Source organism: Mixophyes fleayi, chromosome 7 (genome assembly GCF_038048845.1).
Source record: "Mixophyes fleayi isolate aMixFle1 chromosome 7, aMixFle1.hap1, whole genome shotgun sequence".
In the NCBI taxonomy this organism is placed as follows: Eukaryota; Metazoa; Chordata; class Amphibia; order Anura; family Limnodynastidae; genus Mixophyes; species Mixophyes fleayi.
Genome location: NC_134408.1, coordinates 132,747,773 through 132,763,760, shown reverse-complemented (window position 1 = coordinate 132,763,760; position 15,988 = coordinate 132,747,773). Strand labels below are relative to the sequence as shown.

At 39.8% G+C, this 15,988-nt stretch overlaps 1 protein-coding gene across 1 annotated transcript in view; it reads right to left on the bottom strand.

Annotated features, from left to right (window-relative positions):
- The window catches only part of PLA2R1 (phospholipase A2 receptor 1), a 76,187-nt gene that overhangs the window by 31,648 nt on the left and 28,551 nt on the right, over nucleotides 1-15,988 (bottom strand). The window contains exons 10-17 of the mRNA XM_075180781.1: nucleotides 13,640-13,746; nucleotides 11,962-12,128; nucleotides 10,641-10,849; nucleotides 8,877-9,022; nucleotides 8,023-8,107; nucleotides 7,141-7,273; nucleotides 3,781-3,813; nucleotides 1,149-1,306 (exon numbers count right to left, since the gene is read on the bottom strand). Of these exons, the coding sequence (XP_075036882.1) occupies nucleotides 1,149-1,306; nucleotides 3,781-3,813; nucleotides 7,141-7,273; nucleotides 8,023-8,107; nucleotides 8,877-9,022; nucleotides 10,641-10,849; nucleotides 11,962-12,128; nucleotides 13,640-13,746 (1,038 nt within the window). The remainder of the gene's footprint in view (nucleotides 1-1,148; nucleotides 1,307-3,780; nucleotides 3,814-7,140; nucleotides 7,274-8,022; nucleotides 8,108-8,876; nucleotides 9,023-10,640; nucleotides 10,850-11,961; nucleotides 12,129-13,639; nucleotides 13,747-15,988) is intronic.

Below are 15,988 nucleotides of genomic sequence, written 5' to 3'. Positions count from 1 at the left end.
AATTTAGCATTTATATGTCAGCTTGTAACGTTATATAGGAACACTGTTTGCTCTCCAAAATTGGAAGTGGGATCTATCATTGAGTAATAACTGTATTTGATTTGGGAATATTAACTTCTCTAAAGTGCCCTTGAAGGATTCCTTAGGAGAGTTTGTACCATGTGATTTTATGCCCAAATTATATAATACTATTTAATAGAGATGTTCACTGACCCCCGTGAACTGGTTTTGGATCTGGATTAGCTTTGTTGTTTGGTTTTGGCAAAAAATGCCCTCGTGTGTTTTGCTTTTAGATTTTTTAGAAAAATATGCTAAAATCACATAATTTTGCTCTTTTTTTGTTCCTACATTATTATTAACCTCAATAACACTAATTTCAAGTCATTTGCAGTCAATTTTGACCACCTCACAGGTCACAATATTATTTTCATACACTTTCAAACAAAGACTGCAGCGACCTGGCTGGATGGTAAGCGACAGGGCAATGACTCAAACACACGGCAGTTCCTACCGCATCTAGGACACATTGGCACACAGCAGTGGCAGAAAAGAAAAATGGGGGTCCGCCTTCCCTCCCACCCACCGTTATTTTGGATCTTAAAAAGGAATCCAAAAATCGCGAAATCCGAACTGGTACTTGGATCTGCTAAGTTCGGGTATATTCGGGTCTCGGGAAAACGAGCCTGAGCATCTCTACTATTTAACTCTTGCAGTGCTGGGAGTATTTTAGAAGCCAGTATCATTTACAATTATTGGTGAAGCACACTGAATTTTATTTGTTTGATGGTGTCGATGTCTATTTATTTACATACATTTATTATGTTGTTCATATAAGGGTTTTTTAATTAAATTTGGATTTTTTTTATTACTAGAGACCAATCCCTCTTTTCGGTGTTACAATGTTAAATCTTGATTAATGGGTATAGTAATCTTCACAGCGCTATTCTTTTGTTTATCTATATGTGTTTTCTATTCACAGGGCTTACAACCAGTCCTGAATTAGCTGCATCGTGATTAATACTTTGTACATATATGTCACTTATGGTGTCAGTGCTATTTTTGGTATATAAAGTATTCCATCTCTTCCACTAGCACCAGAGTTTATCCCTTAATTAGGAAGGTAGTTATTATAATATATATAAAATCACCTTTTTTATACTGCTGTGGATAAAAGCTTGTTCTTCCTCCGTATGTATAGAGACCATTTCACTTTGCATCCAACCGCAGACAAATTTAAATGCATCAAAATCAGCGTTTGCATAAATGAAAAAATAATTATTTCCTTGATAGAAAACTGATGGAGTATCTAAAACACAGAGAATGATAAAAAAATAATCTGTAACATAGAAAGAAAATATAATGGTAGCTTATTATCCCAGTCCAAATGCTTACTGAAAAATCCACTTGACAGTGAGTATGAGTGATAATGTAATAAATGAAGCGCTGGTTGCTCAAGGGATTTCTATGAAAGCAGCATTCACAACATCAACATGGTACTATGCACTGAGGAGTGGTTAAACATACTGGACATGATTCATTAAGGAAAGCAAAAAAAAAGAAGTAAATTTACACCTTGGCAAAACCATGTTGCATTGGAGGGGGAGGTAAATTTAAAATGTGGTGGCAGATTTATAGTTGGGGTAGGGCATGTCCTAGATCAACTTTAAATTTCAGTGTACAAATAAAGCTATCAAGTATGTGTGTGCTACATGAAAAAAAAATGCTAGTATTTATCTTATGTGCAAAATAATAAACTAATTTTCACCCTTTGCATTGTAACATGGATGGTCCAGGAGCAAATTTACTCATTTTTTTGCTCTTTTTTGCTCTCCTTAGTGAATCACACCCCTTGTTTATAGGCCTATTTGAATTCTTTATATGTAAGGAGGGATTTGTCTAATCATTCACAGACCTGGGGCTAGATTTAAAGCTGCGGGTTTGAAAAAGTGGTGATGTTGCCTATAGCAACCAATCAGATTCTAGCTTTCATTTTGTAGAAGGTACTAAATAAATGAAAGCTAGAATCTGATTGGTTGCTATAGGCTAGCTTTCATTTTGTAGAAGGTACTAAATAAATGAAAGCTAGAATCTGATTGGTTGCTATAGGCAACACCCCCACTTTTTCAAACCCGCAGCTTAGTAAACCTAGCCCCTGGCCTTTAAACTTTTAAGTGAATGACAGTAATACAATGATAACCATTCACAATTTTACTACCACTGCCATTACAACTTAAAAGCCACAGGTGATGTTGAAATATGAATGAGTTGTAAGTGTTCCTAATTAATTTGTTGATGTCACTAGTCATCATTTTAAATATTTGCTTTCATTAAGCAGTAACTTCACTACTCTCCAATTAGAGCTTTTGACATAACAGGTCAACATTTCTGATACTATGATGCGTAAGGGATGTTAATATATGTACTCCCTAGTGTAAATTATAGGAACATTACAAGCCCCCATATTCTACGTCCAAATCGATGGCACAAGGATGCTGAAATACGAGGTGACTTTTGATAGCCATAATAATTTATTCTTTATTATACACAGCATGTCCTAATTAATACTGACATCAGATAAATGGTGTGTGTGTGTTTTCTCACTTAGGAGGCTTTTCTGATGTCATCACTACAGCATTCAGCATGAACACTTAAGTATAATAAAGGAGTTTATAAACCTTCTGTAAACTCCGATCCAATCAGATGATTACTTTGGTAAGAGAAAGGGTCCCAGGGCAGGTACATCCATTGGGGTCCTACTACTAGGACAGGCTTTCCATTGAGAGAAACTCCGCTTTAAGTAGGTTTCCTCTTTAGGAATCTAGACTAACATGGATAAATGAATGCAATTAAAAAGTTAATCTCTAAACTCTGTAATCTGTTCCCTACTTCCCCTCCAAACTGCTGACATAAAGGTAAGCTTCTCAGCGTTTGGTGGACTGCCCCCCGCATCATCTCTTTCTGGAATATGGTCCTATCCATTCTTAACTCTCTATCCAAACAACCGATTTCCAAAGACCCATTGACCTTCCTCCTCTCTTGCCCAATGCAAGAAGTGAGCGCACAATTCAACAAAAATTGGAAGCATCCTTGCCCTCCTACTGTCAGAGCCCTCAACAATTTTGTCTGGCATATCGCAAGCTTACATCACATATTATCTGCACGATAAACAGCACAAATTCAATCTCATTTGGTATGTGAGGGGGAGTCCTAACTATCAGCCTTCCATCGGTACACCCTCCCCGCTGTGATCACCCACTGCTCTTGCTCAGCATACTTAGAGCTGTCTACGGGTTCTCCACGGCAGACTGCGTACCATCTGAAAATGTGAGGTTTGATAGGCCATTACTAGTTCTGACTTTTATTTTTTTTCCTTGTATTGATGGTTTCGGCGCTACTTTGATCTCTTTGTGACTAGTTCTTTGCTTAATTGTGTAATGTACCTGCCCCCTTCCTCTCCCCCCCACTCCCCTTTCCCACCCCCTCCCAGTTTTGTTGGGGAAAAAAAAAAGAAAAGACAAAGGGGTTGCCTATAGCAACCAATCAGATCCTAGCTTTCATTTATTTAGTACTTTCTACAAAATGACAGCTAGAATCTGATTGGTTGCTATAGGCAACATCCCCACTTTTTTAAACCCGCAGCTTAGTAAATCTAGCCCAAAGTGGATGATTTGATTGTCTGCTCTCCATCGTTTATTGTCATGTTTTCATCTGTTTCTTTTATAAATAGTTTAAAAAAAGAAAAAAAGAGTTAATTGCTGTTTTTACATATTTAAAGCATACCTTTATACCAATCTGGTATCTTGGGTGTGACACCTGAAAAAAAGTAAAAAAAATATCAAAACAGCTCTAAATATAATATCCTTTAGTTTATTTAAGTTAAATAATAGCTCCACTCAAAACTGAACATTCATTTTTGGGTGGAGTTTCTTTAGTAAAACAGTAATACTGAATATTAATTACGGGCATCGAGGGTCTGCAGGGTCCCTCGATGGCAGTAACAGTCCAGGGATGCTCTCCTCACTGCTTCTGCCTGTTTCAGACTGGCAGTCGAGTTGTCAATGCCACTCAAGCAAACTGGATGTCTACGGAGAAGGCATCCTCTGTCTGAAGAAAGGCAGGGGTAAGGGGAGTATCGGTGGACTCTTACTGACATAGGGTGTGCAGTTGGATTTCGGAGGAACACTGGACCCTGTGCTCTTATTTGACTCAATGAACTGAAACTATGGTGCGAGTATCCTTTAAGGCTGAAAATTACAAAAAAAAAGTAATTATAATTCTATAGTATCAATTCCACCATTTTATCAACCACATCTTTTTGCTTCTTGAATCTTAGATGGTCTTGTCTCTCCCCCACTGACACAGACATCTCCACTCTATAATTAACTATTATTAAAATATCTCTATTTCTTCCATGTGAATTACATCATCCGTCTAAGATCCAGGGGGGTCCTAGTTTTATAACTGGGATTGTTGGAAGGTATAGTAAAACATTAACTTCTGGGTTACAATATCACTAAAATAGCATTAAAAGGAGAGGTAATAATCATGAGAGACTTTTATCTACCTGATGTGAACTGAATTCCTTGCAGGGAGCATCCCTCAAGCAAATGGTGAGGGAGCCAACTCGCAAAGACACAATATTAGACTTAATACTTACAAATGGTGACAGAATATCTGATGTAAATGTGGGTGAAAATCTAGGTTCCAGCGACCATCAAGCAGTTTGCTTTAGTATAAAGAAAGAGATCGACTCACAGTACACAAAAACAAAGGTGTTAGATTTTAGGAAAGGCTGACTTTGTAGAGATGGGAAAATGTGCAAGTGATTTTTTTGGCAGAGTGGAAGAACTTGAAAGTAGTGCAGGAGAGGTGGGAAAAATTAAAAAGGCAAATACTAAAAGCAACAGGAAGCCAGTGTGGAAATGCACAAGGAAAAGGAAGCCAGTGTGGTTTGCAAAAGAAGTACCAAGGATCATGAAAGCAAACAGATGGCCTTTAGGAAATATAAGCAGACTTGGAATAATGAAGACAAAGATGTGTATCTTGTTAGACAGAAAGAGGCTAAGAAGGTAATCAGATGTGCACAGGCACAAGCTGAAGAGAAATGGCCCAGACAGTAGGTAAAGGTGGCAAAACTTTTGATGTATATAAGTGAAAGGAGAACAACAAAAAGGAGGAATAATAAGACTAAAGACAAAGAGTGAAAGTCTTGTTGAGGGAGACAAGGTAATAGCAGATTAAATTAATAATTATTTTTGCTAAGTGTTCACTACAGAAAGAGAGGGGAAAGGGCCACAGTTAAATTGCAAGTATATTCCTAAAAATGACATAGACACAAGTACATTTACAGAGGAGAAGGTCCTAACAGAGCTCTCAAAACTGAAAGTGGATAAATCAATGGGGCTAGATGGGATCTATCCAAGGATACTAAAAGAGCTTAAAGGGGTGCTGGTAACACCATTAACAAAATTATTCAACCAACGGGAGTAATTCTAGAGGACTGGAAAAGAGCGAATGTACAAAAATGTAAGCAAGGAAGAGGCGAGCAACTATCGACCAGTGAGCCTTACATTGTTAGTTGGGAAATTGATGGAAACACTTGTAAAAGAAAGAGTTGTAGAATATCTCAAATCCAGTAAGTTACAGGATCCCAAACAGCATGGATTTACTGGGAGGAGATCATGTCAAACAAATCTTATTGACCTTTTGGACTGTGTGACTATAGTAATAGATCAGGGGGGGGCATAGATGTAGATTATCTAGACTGTAGTAAGGCTTTTGACACTGTCCCACATTGCAGAGTGTTAAATAAACTTGAAAGCTTGGGACTGGATTCTAAAATGCTTGAATGGATAAGATTTTGGTTGCAGGATAGAGAGCAGAGAGTTATAGTAAGTGGATTACATTCACAGGAGGGAAACGTTACCAGTGGAGTACCTCAAGGTTCTGTACCTGGACCAGTGCTTTTTAATATCTTTATTGTTGACATTGCATATGGTATTGAAGGGGCAGTATGCCTTTTTGCAGATGACACAAAGATATGCAACAGGTTAGACACACCAGGAAGGATAAAACAAATGATTGATGATTGTCAGGCTGGTCTTTCAGGGGCTTGCCTGCCAGAACCCTCTGAGCCTGTACAAGCACCCTATAAACAGACCGGGGTTACAGCACGTTGATGGGCAGAAGTTCTCCCTGGAGGTCCCAGAGGCCCTGAAACCAGAGAGCACCAATGACCATGCCCCATCTGGACAGACTGGCATCTGCAGTCACCTGGGCCCACTCCCAAAACTGGAAAGTGCAAGCCATGGTGAGATGTGAGTTGTTCAACCACCAGATGAGGGACTGGCGAGCTGATGAAGAGGGGATTTCAACAATTTCTTAAGAAGTTCCCTCTGGAATGTCAGAGAATGAAAACTTGGTGAACGGCACCGATTCGAACATGAACACCATGGTGCCCAGCAGCTTCATGCAGCGGAGAGGAGACAGCTACTAACTCGCCAGGAGGGAACTGGTCTTGGTGAGAACTGAGAGAACCTTGTCTTCCAGAAAAAACACTCAATGACACCTGGTGTCAAAGTTGACGCAAAGAAATCACATCCCCTACGCAGGAATTAAGGAAGACCTGGGCAGGATGAGGATCCAACCGTGTGCTTCCAAAAAAGTCACCGTTATGCCAAAATAGCAGAGCAGGACAGGATAAGATGGGGCCTTTAACAACAGGTCGTCCAGGTAAGGTCTCCTCCATCCTGAGGATGAAGGAGACCTGCTAAGACGGCCATTACCTTTGTGAAAACCCTTGGGATATGAGCTAGGCCAAAGAGCAAAGCCCATAACTGATAGTGGGCATCTCCCAGATGGGGGACATGGAGGTAAGCATGACAGACCGCAGCGACTCCACTTTGAAGCCCAGGACAGGAGTCCTAAAACACATGCCCGACTCCAAAGGGCACTTAAAAAAAACTGAGGATAGTTTCCTATAGGAGGGGCACAGTAGAACTGGAGCTAACCTCCCAACACATACGGGTCAATGTTCCCCTGACTCCAGGACCACCTACAATACCCCAATGTCTCGCAGTGTCCCCCAATAAGGCGACAGAGAAACATCCATTTTTTCCATTAAGATATTTAGTATTTTACCTTTTGGTATTTTGCAGATCCATTCTAGTTTTGCATCACAGTATTTTGCTTCTACAGGTATATCTAGTCGGTGTGCTGCACAGTTCATAGTGTCGTCATGACTGTATGCACCTTGCCAGAATACTGATGTAACCTGCAACAAATGAATGCTAGTAGGACAACCCATTTATATCAAGATAAAATTACAACTGAAACTCCATAAATCAGAGACACTCATATTTTCATCTATCCAGCTAAGAAAGTTAAAAGTATAATTTTTCAGAATGAATGAATGGAACTCTGTTACTATCTTACAGCCTGCAGGTGGTATACTATTCTATTGTAGACATAAGATATCTACGGCTGCTATTAACAGTGTACCTAGTTTGTTAGTTTTCAGGGCACAAATATAGGTCAATTTAAATAATGTTAAATGTTTATGTTACTCTGAATAGCAGCAGAATGGTTACACCAACCCTTGACTAAAATCTATGGTTTTGGTATCTATGGTATTGCATTTGCTATTTACCATAAACAGACAAAATGTTGAATCAATTGATTTGAATTAGTTTGAGTCCTGCTTTGAAATATGCTCATCTGTGATTTTTTTTTTTTTTAAATAAAGTTTCATCCCTTCACAGGAGACTCTCCAACTGGCTTAATCGCTTAAATTCCTAGCTTGGTACAAGGAAAAGCTGGAGTGTGATGTCACTTGGGGTGGGGCGGAGTTTTCTTCTATGGTCAAATGTTGTTGTGTAATTTTAAACATAAAAAAGTAAAAGAAAAAAAAGATCCGGTAATGTAATATTTGTCTCCCATTGACATAATGAAGACTCTGTTCTTCCACACAGTCAAAAAAAAAATGAATATATTATTACAGCATTAATTTGCGGTCACACTTACTGGAGTCCCGTCGGACCATTCCCAAGACCCTTCAGAAGATGGATTCCTTTTACTGAGACCAATCCAGAACTGCCTCTTCAGATCTCTGATATAACACAAATGAAAAAAGAAATAGGTTATTATAAATTGTCCCTACATAAAGTAAAGAACCTTCAACTTTACTGAATGAATGAACTATTGGTCTTCAGCAGCAGATGAAGGGGGGGGGAGGGGGGAACAGTAGGACATCCCTTCCCTTTAGCTAGTGACCTCCCAACCCATGTAGTACTAATCAGCTGGGGATCTTCTACTTGGTATCTCACTGCCTTCTATGTTGATATCGACATAGGTGCCCATTGTATCATCCAGTTTGATGAAAGCTGAAGGACTCCAGCTCTAAAATGGTTCTCTACTTTAGATAATGCCTGTATTAAGGCCTACAGTGGAAAACCCCTTTAAATGTGGAGGACTCCAGACCTGTGTTCTGTAAGTGCTCCATTGTCTACAAACCTTCAACCATGCTGATTTGAATGTTTGCCTGTGGGTGACGTCAACTGAAGCAAAGACAAGGTCGTCAAAAAGTATACAACCCATTTAAATGTTAGAATGTAGAAGTTCTTGTTTTATGGCTGAGCCAGGAATGTTCAAGTTCCACTCTTATATCCTACACAAATGCGTAACTACCATAGCAGAAGGGGCTGCAGATGCCACGGGCCGCTCCCCTGCCAAACCCCAAGTGTATCGGCCCCGAGAGTGACAACTAGACATTTGTGGGCCTCATAGCAACCTTAAAATACGTTGCTATGGGACCCACAAATGCCTAGTTCCTCCCATAGACTATTTAAAAAGAAGAATACAATACAATTTTTACATACTTATTAAACATGGTGCCTAAAAGTCTCGTAACATATTGCTCTTCATTGAAATTTGAGAAGCTAACAAGGTGGGATCCAAAATCACGGCACAAATCTTCGGCTTCCTGCCATGTTCTTTTTCTTTCTAGGTTCTCATGGTGGAACACCTAGAAAAGAAGACAAGTATTGAGACTTCTGCTAACACTACGCAGAGATTTGTACTTCTGTTAGGTTTACTATGATGTCATAGAAAAATATACCACAAAAGGTTTATATACAAGCTTGCTCAGTTATAGCAATTCAGGGAGCATCTGTGCTGCTACCAACTAGAGGTTACTGTAGATTATTGGCAGTTGATTAGGTGTCATGAGTGGCCAGATCTCTGCAAGCTTTCCGATCCGTCGAAGCACCATCAGGGCGAATAAACAATGGCTGCCTGCACAGTCAGATGAGGTCATTGTCTGACCACCTGTTTTTCACAGTAAGAATAATGGAGGATAGAGGTACATACCCTAATTTATGGCAACTTTAAATAGAGCCCTGGGCATGATCTGGATTGAGTTATGCTGTTTTAATACTTCTTATTCTGTCCATATTTCTGCAATTTTGCTGATAATATTAATATTGCTTGGTTTGCAAGCCAAAAGGAGGATGTACTTGAGCATGTGTCCCATTGCAGGTACGTTCAGGCACACCGAACCTCCCAATATTGGGAAAAATCAGCTCCAAATAAGTCCCACCTGTGATCCTCCCAAGCCTTCTCCACAATGCTCCAAGGCCCATTCCAATAAGCCATACAGACTTATGCTATATATGACATACTAGTAGCTGTACCGATGAATCACATTAACTGCTTGATTTTGTTGCTGGCAAAACAATCCAGGATGTCCCTACTACAGTGTGGAACCAGGATCTTCTGTTACGCTCTGTGACAACAGACACTTTCTTTCTGTCTATGATAGTGGAATTACAAGATCCTCTTGCATCTCAATTACTGTAGCATTCAGCCCTATAACTGTCTTTATATTACGTACTCCTAATAGGACTGCCCCAAGAGATTTAGAACGCATTTACTTATTTGCCCAGCAGTATATTATTACCGGTCTACATGGAAATGGTATGGTCTAAAGAAGTATAAAAATCACAATGTATTATCTACTATCACTACAAGACCAACTCTTCCTTTTCCTTAATTTCAACTTTTAATTTTTTTCTTCTAAAATATTTTTCGGTCAAACATAATTTGTGCCTTAAATCAGGGCTGTCGAAATAGTGGCACCCAGACCGGGGGCTTTCCAGACCTCTTTTTGATAATATAGGGCATATAACTCCAATTTTTCTTGTGATATTAAAGGTAAAATAAACCCGAACATTCTCATATGTGAAACATAAAGATAAAACGCTCTTTTCAGTCACATTGCCTTTCCATTGCAGTTATATTGATAAGGAAAGTATAATGCCGTATTTCTTTTCCCCTCCAAGCAGAAAAGGACGCCACATTCATTAAACCATGACTCTTAAAGTGTATTAATATAGGGCAAACAGATTAAATTGCAAAACACATCATGTCAGTTATGTGTGCCCAGAAATATTGACCATAGCTCTGTGTGTGAATCCTTCAATTTTCAATCTGTAAAGAGTATTTCTGCTACTCAGGTCACTGTGGCCGACACCTTTCTCTCTATACCTACCCCAGTAATGTCACTAATACCCAGTAACTCTCTTTATTGTAGGTTCAGCCCAGCAATGGGCTGCATCCACACATGAATGTATACTTAGTGTTACCTTATAGCAGTGCTGCAGATGTGGCTCTGTTTCCCAAGAAAACGAACACATTTGGTCCTTATTTTCTTCATGTGGGTTTGATCCTTCCTCTATATCAGCGAATAATGCCTCCTTACATAGTGACATTGCAGAGAATTCTGTGCAGTCCTTCACTTCCCAGAGGCCAAGATGATGTCCGCTACCCACAGCGACACATCCTCCATTGTGACCTAGATAAATCTCACAAGTCACCTTAGTACTAACGCCAAGACACACACACACATATGTATATTGACCACGTTCCTACAGATCTCCCAAGATGTATGTAAAATAACCTACATAAAACACTACAAATAACTGTTGTGAAAACTTTTAGATAGAATGCATTTATATGCGCACAAATATCAAAACAGTACAACATTAAGGGCTATATTTACTAAGCTGCGGGTTTGAAAAAGTGGGGATGTTGCCTATAGCAACCAATCAGATTCTAGCTATCATTTATTTAGTACATTCTACAAAATGATAGCTAGAATCTGATTGGTTGCTATAGGCAACATCCCCACTTTTTCAAACCCGCAGCTTAGTAAATCTAGCCCTAAGTGTATATATGTGAAACAGGTAAGGAAGACAGTCCCTATATGCTCTTACTGCCATGACTGGTGTATGACCTAAATAAGGCGCCATATACCAGAATTATATGAGGTCAAATGAAAGGTAGTATTAAATTTGCTCCAATATGACATTAAGCAGGACTTTGAAATGATGTTTTTTGACCATATGCATACTTCTATAATGTACCAAAATCCTGGACAGTGTCTGCACCAGGGCTGTCTTTCCCCCTGGGCACATTGGGCAGATGCCAGGGGGCCCCACGAGCATAGGGGCCCCATAGGCAGGGGCCAAAAGAAAAAAAATCTATTCACCCATGTATCAAGGCACAGCAGTACAGCATGTTTTTTTAATGTTTAAACACTGATTTTTGTCGCAGGTACCAATAAATATAAACTTAATTTTATTGATAATTTATATTTTTATTTCTGTGAGTGGTTGTGTAGGTAGGGGCCCAAGTGCACTGCTTTGCCGGGGGGCCCATGATGTTGTTGTTAAGATGGCTCTGGTCTGCACTGCGGGTCTTTCAAAAGGCAGAATGGGGGTGTTCTCCTACGTCTACGTCTGTGCACGGCAATCAAATAGATGCATTGGCAGAAAAATATTGAGCTGGGTACCCCTACTTCTTCTGCCTTGTAAACGATCCTTTCAGACTACAAGTGTATAAGATATAATGAGTAATTTGTCAGTAAAACTTCTTATATAGCTATAGGAAGAAGAAGGCACTTACTGGGCTGTTGTTTATTCCAGTTTGAGAAGCTCACATCCCTGTGCTGTGTACTGTTAACTAGCCAGGTGTATTCGCCATTGTTGTCTCTATCTTCCAGTGCGATCCAAAAGTAAAGGTTTTCCATCACTATCCTAGATAACAAGCTGTTAATAAAAGCTTGTTCAAACCTACGCAGCAAAACAACAGAAAGATGGAGCTTTATGGGGATATTAACCTGAACGCAGACATAATGAAACTATGCTTCTTTTACGTTGCTCCTATTATAATGGTATATATAATAAAATCCCCAACCTGCATCTCCATATATGGTGGGAGTGTCCCATTATCCATTCGCTCTGGGCTATAAATTTATTCAATTAACTCACCGGTACCCAAATTCCTCTTACATTCTTACTTAACACCTTGGGCTAGATTTACTAAGCTGCGGGTTTGAAAAAGTGGGGATGTTGCCTATAGCAACCAATCAGATTCTAGCTGTCATTTTGTAGAAAGCACCGAGTAAATGAAAGCTAAAATCTGATTGGTTGCTATAGGCAACATCCCCACTTTTTCAAACCCGCAGCTTAGTAAATATACCCCTTGTCCCTTCAGGAAGCAATCCCACAGACCAACTGATACTACTGTACATGGAAAAAGACCTGCTCCTCTTCCAAACTGGAAATGGTGAATAGATTATGGCATGGGACACATCACCGCCCTCCTTAATGACACTGCCAAAATTCCATGGGACTTGGTCCCCCTGGTTTCGGTTTCATAATTCCCCCGTTTCAGAACTAACGTGAACATTGACCCTTGACCCCTTACTCCCCCCCCTCCCTTTTTGTTGTAGGGTCCTTTTTCCCACCCTACTCCTTTTGACCCTCTCTCCTCCTCTACTCACCCCCTCTCCTACCTTACACCCCAAAAAATAAAAATCACTGCATCTTGTTTCCCACGGGGAATACAGACCCTGACTAGTTTCTCATGGTTAACACTGTCATGACTTCTTGATTTTGTACAATGTTGAGAACTTTCTATTTTTCTGTTCTTTTATTGATATGTACAGAAGATGTATTGTAATACTCATTTTAGGGATTTTTGCACTGTCAATTGTTTGTTGCAGTTTAAAAATAAAGAGATTAAAATAAATAAAAAAATAAAATCCACAAAATGCAACATTATAGGTGTAAACGTGAATATAATACAGGTGCATCATCATCATTTATTTATATAGTGCCACTAATTCCGCAGCGCTGTACAGAGAATATCTGTCATTCACATCAGTCCCTGCCCCATCGGAGCTTACAGTTTAAATCCCCTAACACACACATACACAGACTAGGGTAAATTTTGATAGCAGCCAATTAATCTACTAGTATGTTTTTTTGGAGTGTGGGAGGAAACTGGAGCACCTGGAGGAAACCCACGCAAACACGGGGAGAACATACAAACTCCACACAGATAAGGCCATGGTCGGGAATCAAACTCATGTCCCCAGTGCTGTGAGTGCAACTATATATGTGAAACACAATATGACTTAAGCAGACATAAGATAGTTTTCCCAACCGCAGTGCTCTGGCAAAAGCAGGATTTTTACTATGGGGCATTCCAACTTGGATTTTTCACCAAAGTATCTATGTTAGTAACGGATATACATTCATTCTGGAGATGGAAGAGAAGAGCAGAAACAGACTTGTACCTGTTGGTTATGACTGCTAGAGGGCAGTATAAATCACTTGAAGCTTCCTGAAATGTTAGCTTTCGGACATCAAATCCATAACAATAAGAACCATGTCTCTCCCAGGTCTGCAATGTAAATCACTTTAGGTAAACAGTTATTATTATCCCAAATATAGCTCCAACATTTTATGCAGCGCTGTAAAATAACATACTCGCCAACATATCGTGTGGAAAACAGGTTAAACCCCTCAACAGCCCAAACCACACACAGATCTAACAAAAATGAGCCCAAATCAGGTGACGCAGCACCCCTTTCCCTTTAGGCTGCCAAAAAAAAAAAATCAGGACTATTGGCAGGTATGCAATAAGAAAGGCAAATTCAACATACGATGGTGACAATACACTGCAAGTGAAGATGGGATAATCATGCTTCTTACAGCTGACAGTCTTAGGGCCTCATTCATATCCAGATGTAAGCCTGCTTGCTCAGAAACTGACCATACGCCAATTAACACAACTGCATGCATGACTTGAAGAGCAGAACGGGTGGGGGGAGGGGCAGATGAATGTAGGCAATGTACAGTAAGAGGTTGGTAACGCAATTCAGGTCCTGGGCTTCTATAAATTCTTTAGCCGTATCATTTGCACCACCTCCAGGGCAGGTGTCAGTGCCTGATAGTGATGACTGATATTGCAATGACTTTGTATTAAGAGCTACAGGTATGCATGGCACTTAATAGCAGAGAACTGGTGTATGCAAGTAAGATAAACTATAAAATGCAGTGAATGTACAGTATGCTTTAAAAGATTCTTTATTTATGTAATTAATGTAATAAAAAAAACATTTTTTTGAGATCCATATTTTTATTAATGGTTATACTCTTAACAGTATAACCATTAATAAAAATATGGATTTCAAAAAAATGTTTTGTTCATTTATATAAATAAATAATTTTTTTCATGTGTTGCGATGTGACCTTTTAGTGAACAGGCGCATGTGTGTATCCTGTAGTTTGTTCTGTCTGTCTACATAGGGAAAGTAAAGATTGGACAGAACGTACTTATACCCAGATGGGTATGTTGAATTGGCAGCACGGTGGCGTAGTGGTTAGCACTTCTGCCTCACAGCACTGGGGTCATGAGTTCGATTCCCAACCATGGCCTTATCTGTGTGGAGTTTGTGGGTTTCCTCCAGGTGCTCTGGTTTCCTCCCACACTCCAAAAACATACTAGTAGGTTAATTGGCTGCTATCAAAACTGACCTTAGTCTCTCTCTCTGTGTTTGTATGTTAGCGGATTTAGACTGTAAGCTCCAATGGGGCAGGGACTGATGTGAGTGAGTTCTCTGTACAGCGCTGCAGAATCAGTGGCGCTATATAAATAGCCGATGATGATGATTTGAATACGCTCACGTTCCATGCTCTTTTTTCAAAAGCAGGTTGTGTCCAAACATGAATCAGGCCCTTAATATTATCATATAATCAAATAACTGTGTGTTCCACCATCTTACTCTCTACTCTCAGAGTTTCAAAAAGCGAATTCTGTCTCCCAGCTCACGCCCCTTCTTTGTCACTCCCCCTAAACCCTAAGAGTTTGCCACGCCTCCAATCCCTTGACCCCAGCTTCCCCCATCAACATTGAAATTAAAATTGATCAGCTGTTTACAATATTTATGACCTTAATTGTCCCCCCACTACTGTATATTTGGTCTGGATTGACATGTTGATTCTTTATTCACTATGTAAATATTATGCAATATACAACTTGAATGTTCAGTTGCTGATCTTATATAAATAAATGACAAAATAAGTTAATTCTGCTGTGGTGTTAGGCACAGGTTTGTAAAACTCCTAAATGTAAGAATTGTGTGTGAGGGGGGGGGGGGGGGGATGCGGAGTATGCACAGTGCCGCTGTAGAAGAAAAAAGATGGGTTTTGCATCTTGCTCTTCAATCTAAGGGTTTCAAAAAGCGAGTTCCACCATGCCAGCCGGGCACCTAGCCAATAGGTGGGTGCTCACTGCCAGGGTTCCAGACATGCAGAAAGTTAGTGTATCCAGTCACACTTGCGTATTTGTCACATCTTCACACTTGAAATTTGCAAAAAGATAGCTAATATCCCATATACCAGTGGCAGGAAAAGGATCAAACCATGGTGACTTTTTACTAGTGCTGGTCCAGCTATGGCCTGTACTAGTGGGCACATAGATTGCATCAGCTCTAAGTATAGGTCTGTGACCTCCAAAACAGGCAAATCCAAGAATCAGACCAAGAACACTGAGTCTGCAGAACGAATTTGCCTTCAGATAAACCTGAGGGTAGTCTAAGGGTGTCTGAGTTGTATGTGAGGATGTCTAATGAATTGGAGGA